Source organism: Hypanus sabinus, chromosome 12, assembly GCF_030144855.1.
Source record: "Hypanus sabinus isolate sHypSab1 chromosome 12, sHypSab1.hap1, whole genome shotgun sequence".
NCBI classification, from domain to species: Eukaryota; Metazoa; Chordata; class Chondrichthyes; order Myliobatiformes; family Dasyatidae; genus Hypanus; species Hypanus sabinus.
The window spans coordinates 50,204,949-50,217,206 of NC_082717.1; the positions used below are offsets into that span (position 1 = coordinate 50,204,949).

The 12,258-nt window shown below is 36.3% G+C and overlaps 1 protein-coding gene across 12 annotated transcripts in view; it reads right to left on the reverse strand.

Annotated features, from left to right (window-relative positions):
- nrxn1a (neurexin 1a) overlaps positions 1 to 12,258 on the reverse strand; it is a 1,527,797-nt gene that overhangs the window by 131,577 nt on the left and 1,383,962 nt on the right. For all 12 annotated transcript variants that reach the window (XM_059985909.1, XM_059985911.1, XM_059985919.1 and 9 more), the window contains one exon: positions 8,512 to 8,683. In XM_059985909.1, coding sequence (XP_059841892.1) covers positions 8,512 to 8,683 — 172 coding nt within the window. The remainder of the gene's footprint in view (positions 1 to 8,511; positions 8,684 to 12,258) is intronic.

Consider the following 12,258-nt stretch of genomic DNA (forward strand, 5'->3'; position numbering starts at 1 on the left):
TTACAAAGCAAAATTAATAAGTTGATCACTTTCCCTTTATGAACTCTGCAATCCTCATCAGTGGAAAGCTATGTCCAGAACTTTTGAGTTCAATTCCACATGAGCAAACAATTAGAGACTTAGCTCAATTTAGAAGACTAAATAGCAGTGCTTCCATTGGAAACCAACAGCATCAAGTCAACAAAATTGCAAGCATAAATGTTTATTCTGATCAGTAACGCATTGCACATAGTCAAAAACTATTACTGCTGTATGATTAAGTAAATTTATACTGTTGCAACATTTAGTTTATAATTGTGCACTGGATTGCCTCTGTACTCTTCACCTATAATCATAGTTCTATGATAACTGATCTGTAATGTCATTTTCGATACACCTTTCAAACTGTACATTTTACAATTCTAATTTGACAGCATTTGATGATAAAATAAAAAGATCCACCTTTCAGTATTCAACTGGACTTTCAATTTAATTCACTATTTATTTTAAACAACTTTATTGTAAGGATAAATACACAACTAAACTCCAGCTATTCGTATATGATATGCAACGGTTCTGAGTAGGAATGACCACACCATCTGTCACTTCTATCAAACTGTGCAGGGTAGAGAAGTGTCATCACATTCCCTGAGAATTATGTATGTCTTGAAGTCAACCAACTGGAACAATAGAAGGGAGGTCATTGTTTAGATGAGAGCTTGCAAGCTCAAAGCCATAGGCATCAGATTTGATGAAAAATGGCATTCAGAAGATAAAATCTGTTATGTGTCACAACTCAGCTGACTGAATGAGCCTGTGGCAAAACAAGTACTTTAGTCTTTTTCACTGCACTAAAGAGTGGCATTTCAATTTGTATATTGGTGCCTGTGAGTCATTTTATTATCCAAGAATAATCAATTACAAATTGCACAATTTGAAGATTATACATTTTATTCTGTGCTATTGGTCAGATATGTAAACAGATCTTGTAAATAATGACTCAAAGGCACAAATACCCAAGCATTACTACCCTCCTTCATTTCAGTCTTTATATTGTGAGTTTTATTTATGCAGTATATACATATATTAAAAAATAACAACGATACTGGCTAAATGCAAGTGAATACAAAGTAACACTGGACAGTTCTGTTTCATACTTGTTAAAGAAAAATCCCAGCTTTTCTTCTTTTATTTTCAGGACCACATTTGGCCAAGAGTTTTTGCTTCAGGGCAAAAAACATACTAGTTTTGAGAACTATATTTCCTATTGGATGTCCAATAGGAAATCTAAATTCTCACAAAGTCTGGTGTAACTAGACAATGTTTCAGAATGCATTTAAAAATATTATATGTTTATGGGAGGTACGTTTATGCAGTCAGATTAATACATCCAGAAATGGATTCATGATGAAAAATAATGTCAGTGTCTGGTCCTCCGTGTGTGAAAAACTTGATTTTATATAATTTAAGAAAACTTTAAAAAAATTGAGATTTACTAGTTACAATTGTGTACTGTATGCAGTTCCTTTTTTAAAGCTGCTTGTTAGTTTCTTTACACTTTAAAAAAAAACAGCTTAATTTAGAGCACTTCCTTACGCTCTGCAAACAAACACAGTTATTGTAAATCCACAATAAAGATTATTTCAGTCTGGATCCATTCCCAGGGCTGTCTGTAAGGGTGGGATCCAGCAAAATATTTTTTAAAGATGATATCAATTGTACTCAAAAACGAATCTTCTGCATTGGTTTGATTGATATGGGGCTGAGCAAAGCTTCGCAGCATCTACTGAAACCCAGCCCCAAAATTTTAAGGTTGACTTCTAATTTTAAAAGAGTTTGCAATATTTGTAATGGATTAATCAATTACACATAGTGCCTCTGTTAAAAGAGTAGGATTGACATATTATTATTCCTCTCTGGTATTTTAAGATTAGTTTACTATAAATCCTCTCAGGGATTTTGATTTCCAAATAAATATCTTCCTTCCCTTCTTCTGAATACCGGTGATATCTGAGAAAATTAAGAAAGCCAACAGTGAAAAGACAAACTTTCAACAGGAAGTGTCACCAAAGCTTTAGAAAACTAGGACTTTATACATTATAAATGAAAAAAATAACAATTAAAATAAGTTTGACTCAGCAGCATATTCTCCAGAACTGGATAATTTTCAGACAGCCAAATATTCTGCTGGTATATGAAAAATTTAATTGATGATCAGAAAGTTATGAAGATTTTGATGGTGTGAAAATTACAAATTGCATTCTTCCTTTAAGAATTTATTGAACTGGGATGGTTAATTTCAAATTGCCAATAAAATGCAGCAGGTTAATAGAATAGCTGAATTCTTTCGGATCAGGTGTACAAAGTGTTTTGCTGCAATTACATTGACCATTGTATATTTGAAAGAAAAAAGTTACCCAAATATTTGTTATTGCACAAATTAAAGAAATGGGGTTTAGATTTCTTTGGCATCAACTTCTGTTAGTTTATGTAATAATACTTAAAATATACCTTAATAATACATTCCAGTATTGCATTTTCTCATGGCAAATATGAAAAATCTTGTGGCTGTTATTCTAACAGTGTCTTCAGTTTTTGCACTATACTGCTGCTGGCCCTATATTCTAACCATTGTATGCTGAAACACAGGTAGTGGCTGTACTCACAAATTATATGAGACTAGGATATTTACATTTCAATAGTTCTGGCTCAAATACAATAAAAGTAATTTAGAAAATAAAAGAATAATTGCATGAGACAATTGGAAAATTGTATCTTCATGCATTCCAGATGAAATATGCGGATGTTTTCTGACTTAATCTGAAGCAGAGCACTGAAGCTGCAGATCACTTGATTTCCTTGTGCCAATGCCAATGGCAAAATGTGTAGTGAAGGAATTTAAACTGCTAATGTTTAGAGTGGTTTACTATTCATTTGCTTTTGCAGAGAGTGCCAATGATATTTTATCCCTAAGACAGTCCTTCCTACAAAAGTGTTGATCATTAAAGCACTAGCATTCTCAGCATTAGAGGCACCACTTTACAAAATGAATGAGACATGTGACAACACAGCTGGAGGCATAAACATGCTTTCTACAATATTTCATGGTATTTTATACAATACTACCGTATCCAAAATCATAAAAATGTCAAACAAATTTACATTAGTTGTTAGAGCTAACATACAGGTTTCTGGAGCGTAAAATCTAATGGACCTGATTCACTGAAATCACTGACCTAAGCTGAGACTAGCTAACCACTTAAATGGCCTTTGCGTGACTGTTACTTGAATAGCATAAATGAAATGGAAGATGATGACAAAATGTGCTCAAAATGATCACTGATTTCTGAAACATATTGATTATATTGATGAAGAAGGAAGATAATTTCTTTTCATGTGCACTGAATCTTGCTACTGGCAACATTACTGCATTACATGGCCTTTATTTCTACAGACATGTCTTCCAGAAAGAAGGTCCAGACATTTTATTCCCAACATAGTACATCAGAGAAAACACAATATGCAAAATCAAAGTTGTTTTGTCTCCTTAATTTCTATCAACAAAGTATCACAGCTTGTATGAATACTTGAGAATGGATTAACATAATGCAAGATTCAATAATGAATTTCCAGTGTTAGGAACGATAAGGAAGTGCTGTGCTTCATTATTACATCATATGCATGGCTTGGGAACTGGACAATATTTCTATATATATGCATTTAATCAGTAACATGTCCAGGTTAGGACTAACCTAAGCTTCCCAAAGTCTTGACTGACCATTATTTGTATATTTTGTTATTAAATGAAAGAAATTTTCAATGTACTTATCCCTCAATGAGGAAGTATTAATATGAAATATTTAAAAATTGAAAATTAAATGTTACATTCTTCCATTTCATTGCTTGTATCTCCTTTGTTAAATCACACAATTCAGAGATCAGAACACGTGGTCAATTGGGGCACCATAGTAGTGTAGGAGTTAGTGTGACACAATTACAGCTTGGGGTGTCGGAGTTCTATGCCTAGTCCAGTTCCAGTGTCTGTTGTAAGAATGTCCTGTATTACAGGTGAGTTTCCTCTGGGTTCTTTGGTTTCCCTCCACAGTCCAAAGATGTACTAGTTAGTAGGTTAAAACCACCCTGTAATTAGGCTAAGGTTAAATAGGTGGGTTACTGGGCAGTGTGGCTCATTGAGCTGGAAGGACCTGTTCCAAGCCGTGTTTCTTAAAAATAAAAATAAAAAGTTTATCAGTGTTTTCCTCCAATCAGATTTTGGAAGGGTCATGCAAAGGAATAGAGTTGCAATCATTCTCTGCTCTGCACTGCTCTTGAAACTTGCACTCTGCTTCACACTGCCAGAATCAGACACTGCTGCCTCAGTCTGGGTATGAACTCAGACATGAGAAAGAATCGCAGAGTTGAAATGGTGACAGGAACTCCTTTAGTTTCTTCTGTACTTTACCAGCATGCTAGGCAAATTGGTGATGCCCATAAAGCCAATGCACCTTTCATACAGAAGAAGGGTGCTAGTTTATCTTTTAGAATGATCTCAGAAGATCTCAAGTCCAGTAGAGGTAAAGTGCAATGGCTGAAGGTGAGAAAATCGGGAGGAAGGAAACAGTTTTATAAAGTAGGACCTAAGGCACTGCTGCACAATTTGAGCTCTAAAAAAGAGCTTTCTCTCATCTTTCCATTGCACAGTGGCCTGAACACTGTGCAAGCTATGCTTGAGGGCCAACCATCTTTGGAAAAGTGCTTGAATTAAGCATCAAGCTCATTGCCTACACTAATCTGGATTTCGACATGCATGATTACATAACTCTAGGGACTTCAGGGAGGCAAAGAGCACTTTTCTGTTCAAGTTTCCATCAAATGAATGGCTAAGGTACAATCCATAAGCATATGATAAACTGCAGAAACAAACAAGAGATTCCACATTTATGCACGCTAATTAAATTTAACATTATTATTCAGGACAGCCAAAGTTAACTTGGATTCTTGTACATGCTTTTTCATCATTGCAGTTCCTTTGGCACAGGACTTACCTCTGTTGTTTAATATCCTTAAACAGACTTTACTCCAGCTTATATATTTATTACCTTCTTGCAGTTCTTTCAATCTCACCCCAACTACATCATAGAAATGTCTGTTATTAGAAATGCATGTTTTTCTAATTAGCTAAGCAATAAAAAGAAAATGAGAAGTGTTTTAAATAGAGTAAACTGAACTTGTTTTTAGCTGACTTACAATTTCACTATTTGCAGTTGTTTACTGAGTCAGTAGAATATAAATTATTTTTCATGCCTGTCCATGACATTGCCTTTATTTCTTTTCAGAACCATGAAAAATAATCTTAAGTTATTTGGTGCCAAGAAATAACAACATACATAATTACAATTTACATCTGAAATGATCAATATTAACTTGAAAGCAATTATTTAATGCAACGGCAGTCATCTTTCAAAGCTTGAAATCAGATTACTCTTTATCTGCCAACAATGTTCTGCTTGGGAGATGGTGCTTGTGTTTTCTATGCATGCACTCATTAGTAATGTTCTCAGAACTCAGTAATGCCATTCATGTCCCCTTCATCATTGAACATGCAGGTATACTCAAGAAACTCAACAAATTGACTTGAATTTGGTTGTTCCGTTTCTCTTTTGCTGGAACATCTAAGCAACCAACATAGATGAAAGCTCTGGAAACCTATTATCAGATAAGCAGAAGGAGCTTTTACAGTATATAGAGTTAACTGTATGAAAGTAACTACTTTAATCTTGTACAAAATCTCTAGCCTAATTATTATTAAATAACTTTACTTAATGGTTTATAAGCTTGCATTAATTATTAGTCAAACAAGGATTTTCTGGAATTCTCTTCCGATTTCAATATTTTAAGTAGTTCACAGAACAAGTTTAAAACCCCTTTTCCAGGAAAACAAAGTAATTGCAGCCTTCCTGCCATATTTTTTCCACTCAAGGTGAACTTCGTTGTACTTTATATGTTAAAGCAATTAATTCAGTCTCATACCTTGGGCAAAAATGCAGATTGAATTTTATGCAGTAGGCTACTTCCCTGCCATAGAATTAACGTTCGTGTCAAAATAAGTTATATAACACGTGAGGAAAAGATAACATTTACAGTTTCAGATAATTTAATTATCTGAAACTGTAAAACTTTCAGATAATTAAATGGGTACAGTAAACCTGTGAAATCCATCTCCCATCACTTAGTTGGGTATAACTGATTTAAGACTGAAACATTTCTCATTCTCTGTTTCTATTTGGGGCTAACATTTCCCATTGACTCTTTGGTTTGACTATTATCCAGAAATATAGTAGGGATGCTTTCATTTCTACAGATAGGCTTGATATGTTACAGCCCAGAACACCGACCAAAATGAGATTTTGTACCCCATTGTGTGAGCTGGCATTTTTAAAACAGATCACTACCTACAGTTCTATATGTGTTCATTTTTAAATTATGTTTTTTGCTGAATGAAATTGAATAGGAATATGATTAAACTAACCAATCTTTAGCAAATTGGCCAAGATCATATGTGAATGGAGGTACTCACTGTGGCAAAATAGTGAAAAACACAATACAGATTTATACATCCTAACCTCTCCTCTCATCCACATTGTATATTTAACACTGAAATATGACAACCTAGAACACAGTTGATTTTTACTGTTGCCAGGGATACCTCAGCTACTATCAGTGATCTGAATATTCAACCTTATTAATGAATGTCTCAAATCAATCACATGTGTTCACTGTACTTAATGTGACTGACTGCATATTTCAATTATTGAAATTTATTAATCTAGCTCACAAAGATTCTCTCTGTCTCTGCATATTAAAATCATAAAGTAAATGCTTCAGATCACTGTTCATTTATTATATTTTCTCTGCACAGACATGCCGAGAATGTTCTATTTCCACTTAATATTTTTAGCTTCTGCAGCATTTTATTTTACTATGTGCTCAATCTGATTCAGTTAAAATAATTAGCTTTAGCTCTCTCTAAAATTCTGCAACCTGATAAGAACCAATTTACCTCTCAAAACAACTGAGAGATAGTTCATGTATGTCGGTCATCAAACAATGCATAAGACTGTACCAACATATTAAGGATACATAATTTATTCTCTAATATGTTTATCAGATATTATATTTTAATTCCAACATGCACATCAATAGCTTGCAACTTTTCAAAAATGCCTTTCTTTAAAAATATATATCGTTTTGCTTTTGGTCATAAAGGTATGAAAAGTAGGCCTGAAAACTGTAAACTGGTGTTTTATGTCTTTGAGGGAATGAAATCATGCTAGTGTTAAATCACACCAATTTGGAAATCCAAACTTGTTTGCAATGATGTCACAGAAAGTCCTGTGATCTCAATAATAGCACAAATTAAAAGGAAACTTCTTGATCAGGTACTGGTTTGGTACCAAGAATGTTCCTTTGATTGGTTCAAATTACTGTAATTACAAACCAGCACTCCGTGAGACTGTCAACACCACTTCCCATTACAACACTGATCCCAATCCCATCCAGTTCACCAACGTTATAACAACTAAACAATCCACTGACCTACTGATCCTTCCAAAACCTCAGAAGTTTCTGAGTTTGTAAGCTGTCTTTGGTCAATACTGAGTGGAGACTTGATAAACATTTATCAGATCATGAGAGGCATAGATAGATAACTGATATTTATTTTCTCAGAGCAAACATGAGGAAATCTGCAGATGCTGGAAATTCAAACAATACCACACAGAAAATGCTGGTGGAACACAGCAGGTCAGGCAGCATCTATAGGGAGAAGCGTTGTCAACAATTCGGGCCAAGACCCTAAGACAGCGCTTCTCCCTATAGATGCTGCCTGGCCTGCTGTGTTCCACCAGCATTTTGTGTCTGTTGTTGTTTTTATTTTCTCAGAGTTGGAATATCTAATACTAGTTAAATCTTTGTTTTTTAAATAACATGAAACAAACTATAATCTCATTAATTTTCCTAAATACAATAAAACAGAATGCCTCAATCCTTACATCAGATTATGGCTACTTGCTGCAACAGAGTTAATCATACATTTTGTGGAGCAGTTTATCATGAACAAGTGAAGGATATTTCCTTTCATTTCTTCACACAGCTTTTGTCAAAACCCTTCAAACTGTTACAATGTTGAGCTAATGGAATTGACATTTGGTATCATATCATTGTGCCATTCAATTCATTAATAGTTTGATTATTTTTTAAAAAAACTACTGGAAATAGTGTTTTATTTTCCAGCATAAAATGAAACCTCTGCTTATTACAGTCATTTTCGAATTATACCTTTTATTGTTTGTCAACTAAGTAAATTTTTGAACCTAACAGACTTAGTAAGGCTGATATTCTCTTAATGATGAGTTGGATCTCTTGGAAATCATATTGCTTGGCAAACTATTGCTTTCATCAATTTTGCACAAAACTTGCTCAGAGGTAATGGTAAATGATGCAAATATATTCGTATTGCTTTTGAACACATACCTGATGGATAACGTTCAATGATTGGCCAGTTGTCCACCTGTAGAGTGGCATTACCACCGCTCCGTGTAAATCGTACTATATGGTATTTTCCATCATTTACAATACCACTTGATTCTTCAATGGTGATGTCATCTGTTCCGACATTAAAAATAACCCGAATTTTTCCTTGTTCCTGTAATGAAAGGAACAGAGATGGTCATCCACATTGACTACCTTGAATAGTACATATTTTGCCATGGTTAAGTATAACGATGATATCAAAAAGTGTAGTAGAGCAAATGCAAAGAAAAAATCCTCAAGATGTGTCATAAATTGCACTGAGAAAGGGAATTTCTTATCACGGATACTTAACCATAATGAAATGAAATATGAGATCAAGTACATATTGAACTCCCAGGAAGCAGTCACATTCTGCACTGCATTGGGATCTCAGCAAAAGATCAAAAATACAGTATATTTATGCTCTTTTTAGCACTGAGACTAAGAATGAATTGAGTTGATTAATTCCTGCCTTTAATATACCAATCAGACATGAATCATTGTAAGCCTAAGACATGTCAAGCTGGAAATGCTTTCTTGATGAAATCATTGTCACTACAAACTGGACCAAGCAATTCTATTAATTTATCGCACAAGTGCCTTGACACTTTTCTAGTGTCAAGCACATACCTGATGCGTCACTATTTGTATCATATACATCCTGGCAGAAAATGGGTTTCAAAATAAAACCAATAACTTCCTTGGTCAGTTTTAGCATAATTAGGGGCACAATGCACAATCTCAGAATCAGAATGAGGTTCATTATTACTGACATATGTTGTGAAGTTTGTTGTTCTGAATCAGCATTAGAGCAGAATACATAAAAAATATATAAATTGCAATGAATACAAGGAATATGTATAAATATTAAATAAGTAGTTAAGTAAGTATTAAATAAGAGGCTTCAAATAGCCTCTGACAACCAAGACCAGCTCCTGGCCTTTGTGTGAGGCTTTGTTACAAAGCCCAATTGAACTGTTTCTACTGACAGGAAAGGGGCAAAGGCGGGTAACGGGTGCCTTAAAACCAGTCGCTTCGGGCAGATGGGGCTCATCAGTCATGGTTGGTAGCTCATTTAGCAGAAGGTAAACTCTGATCTCAAACCTCTGCTGCCTTGCAGCTATACCCACTCATGGGGAAGGCTCAGAAGTAAAGCCCAAAGGAAAAATCCGGAGGTGGTTGCTAAGGCAGTCCTACATTGAGTCCAATGCTGACTGGCAACTCCTGCGACGCTTCGGGTACCAAACTGTATCAGTCTCTGCTGTTTCTTTGGCTTCATCAGATGGGCAACAGCTTCCTCTCCATATCATACTTCCCGAGCCTGCATGTCTAGATAACTAGGCCAAAGTATCCATGGTCAACTCTGACTGAAGGAGGCTCTCTCCCACAAGTCCCGCAAGAGAGCAAAATATAGTGAAGTAGTGTTCATGGGGTTGTTTCATTGTCTGTATGGAGGTGGGTAATGTATTGTCTTGTAACTCCAGAAACTAATAGAAAGAAAAGCATAGGAGCCTGGATTCATGCTTACTTAGGTTTTCTGTTTTTTAGTAAGTCGCTCACATATGACCAGGTGGTCTAATGACAAAGGCCATTCATGTACTTCTAACCAATTATGAATTATGTAAACAAACAATGAATGTTCAATCAAACAATATATTTTCAATATTACTCGAATATTAAATACACTACACTCTTCCCTGCTTTTTAGATATAGACATCCACAGCACAGTAGATTTTAAATTTTAAAACAGCACAAGGGATGTCCCAAAAACAGCATAGCTAGTGAGTTGTTGGTTGTCGGGTGTGTGCATTACAAAATGCAAGGAGAAAATTGAAAATCTTCCAATTCAGTGTCAGTGTAATATGTTCTACTGATACTGCTTACAGTATGTTCTTTGGACCCTGGACAAATCATTCCACTAAGCCATTTGTAGCTGGGTGGTATGGTGCAGACATAATATGTCTTATTCCATTCATTTTCAGGAATGACTGAAACTGTGGCACATTATCATGTACCAAGTCTTCTGGAACACCAGTCCTTGAGAAGAGACTTTTCTTCCCAACAGTGTGCAAGGCTGTAGTGGAGGCTATTGGGAACACTTGTAGTTACATCCACTACTACCATCAGTGGCCTCGCTAAATCCACATGAATCCTCTGCCAGGGCAAAGCAGGGCATTCCCAGGGATGGAGGGGCACTTCTTGGCATCTTCCGGATGTATTGGCATCCCAAACGGTGCATGGCAAACTGTTTGATCTGCTGATCTATGCCAGGCCACAAGACAAAGCTGCAAGCCAATATTTTCATTCTGACCACAATTTAGATGACCAGTGTGACACTCCTCCAACACTTTAGCTCTCAGCTTGGATGATACAACAACTCTCAATCCCCCGATAAGGCATCACCTGTCAGGGGGAAGCTCATCCCATGCTAGTAAAATAGGGGAGCTAGGATTTCTGCTGCACATTTGAGCCATGTTGCGTCACCATGTAGACCGGAGACAGTGTGGGGTTGTTTCTGGTTTCCCTTTGCAACTCTGCCGTAATAGGGAGAACTTTGATTTTCATTAGGGAGAATACATCAAGAGGAGTGTCCTCTTTTGTAAATTTGTTGGGTACTTCCTATTCAAAGGGTAAATGGAGCAATCGATCAGTATTTTCATGATCAGTTGTCCTCTTGAATTTGAATTGTATCCTCCAGAAAAACAGAGTCCATCTCTGCATTCACACTGCTGCTGTTGGTGTAACACCCTTCTGTGGATTGAAAATGAATACTAGTGGATGATGATCAGTAATAAGAGTAAATTCTCTCCCAAACAAGTACTAGCTGAAAATGTTATACTCCATACCAGACTCAAGGCCCCTCTGTCAAACAGTGCATCACTTTTCCCTGCAGCAGAAATGGAATGTGATGCAAAGGCTATGGGCGTTCACGTCCATCATTCATAACATGTGACATGTCTGCTCTATCTCATAAGATGAGGCATCACAGGCAACTTCACTGGATGGTGTGAATCATAATGTGTGAGTAAAGTGTCCGACTGCCGTCCGGTGGTATGGTGGCATCCGTGCCAGACTTTGAAGTGAGTGGTTCCAGGTTCAAATCCGGACAGTTACAATGACCAATTACTATGTCTTTGGATTGTGGGAGGAAATCATGGGATCCATGCTTTCCACAGGAAGGACATCTAGAGACACCTTACAGAATTGAAACAGGATTGAACTTTGAATTCCAGGAGCTGTAAAAGTATTGCGCTAGCTGCTACACTTCAGTGGCAACCCAATAACCTTCAGCCATACTCAAATGTCTGGACTGCTCATTTTGGCCCTCACATACGATTTTTTCTAAATGGCCACATCATATCCAGTTTGGTGCTCATCAGTCAATCAGAAAGGGCAGCAAGCACTACAACTCTAAATGCAAAAGGACCCCATTTATTTGGTGAGCACTTATGCACTAGGATATTCCAATATTGCTAGCTTCCTTTCAGTCAGCCAGACATTGACTGCATGCATGTGCTCACACATGGTCCCATTAACACAATGAACCTATTCATCAAAATGATTGGCTTCCACTCTGGTGTTTGTGGATCATTTGAGGAATTCTCTCATAACCAATGTCCTGTTTCCAGGAAACATGCGATACCTCATCCTCAAGAAAAGTACATTGCCAAATATTTTATAGTACCAGCCCAGCTGAGAGAGAGGGT